This window comes from Tupaia chinensis, unplaced genomic scaffold, assembly GCF_000334495.1.
Source record: "Tupaia chinensis unplaced genomic scaffold, TupChi_1.0 Scaffold000063_1, whole genome shotgun sequence".
Taxonomy (NCBI): Eukaryota; Metazoa; Chordata; class Mammalia; order Scandentia; family Tupaiidae; genus Tupaia; species Tupaia belangeri.
This window is the reverse complement of record NW_006159521.1, coordinates 1,393,205-1,393,742: the sequence shown is the minus strand read 5'-3', so window position 1 is coordinate 1,393,742 and position 538 is coordinate 1,393,205. Positions and strand designations below refer to the sequence as shown.

At 52.0% G+C, this 538-nt stretch overlaps 1 protein-coding gene across 1 annotated transcript in view; it reads right to left on the bottom strand.

The window, feature by feature from the left end:
* The window catches only part of PPIB (peptidylprolyl isomerase B), an 11,311-nt gene that overhangs the window by 5,534 nt on the left and 5,239 nt on the right, over positions 1-538 (bottom strand). The window contains exon 3 of the mRNA XM_006141741.3: positions 70-163. Coding sequence (XP_006141803.1) covers positions 70-163 — 94 coding nt within the window. The remainder of the gene's footprint in view (positions 1-69; positions 164-538) is intronic.

The following is a 538-nucleotide window of genomic DNA, read 5'->3' as shown; positions in this document are numbered from 1 at the left end:
CGTCCCACCTGCCATCCCGCTTTAGAGGCTACACTGGACAGACTCTCTGTCTTGAAGCCCTGTGGTTACCTCCAGTGCCATCTCCCCGGGTAAAGTCTCCGCCTTGGATCATGAAGTCCTTGATCACACGATGGAATTTGCTGCCTTTGTACCCAAATCCTTTCTAGAAAAAGGGATGAAAAAGTAAGAAGATGGTATGCGGTAGCAGACAGACATCAGACAGGTCCTGCAGGAACCCAGCCCGAGACTCCTGCTCCTGAGGACACAGCACTGCTGGCCAGATTTGTCATTCCACATGCTCCTGAGTGTCGCTGCGGCCCAGTCTGGAGCACTGAGATCCGGGAAGGGCTAAGAGTCCACACTCCTCGGCCTTTGTACAATTCCCTGATCGTATACAACGCGATGTCATGTAAGGCCTTTCCCCTCTCGTCCCTTCTAACAGTAAGTACACATGAAACAAAACTATCCGAGAAAGCACCTGCCGCCTCAGTGAGAAGTTGAAACATAGACTTTCTTCAGCAGGCCCCATTTGTCCCGC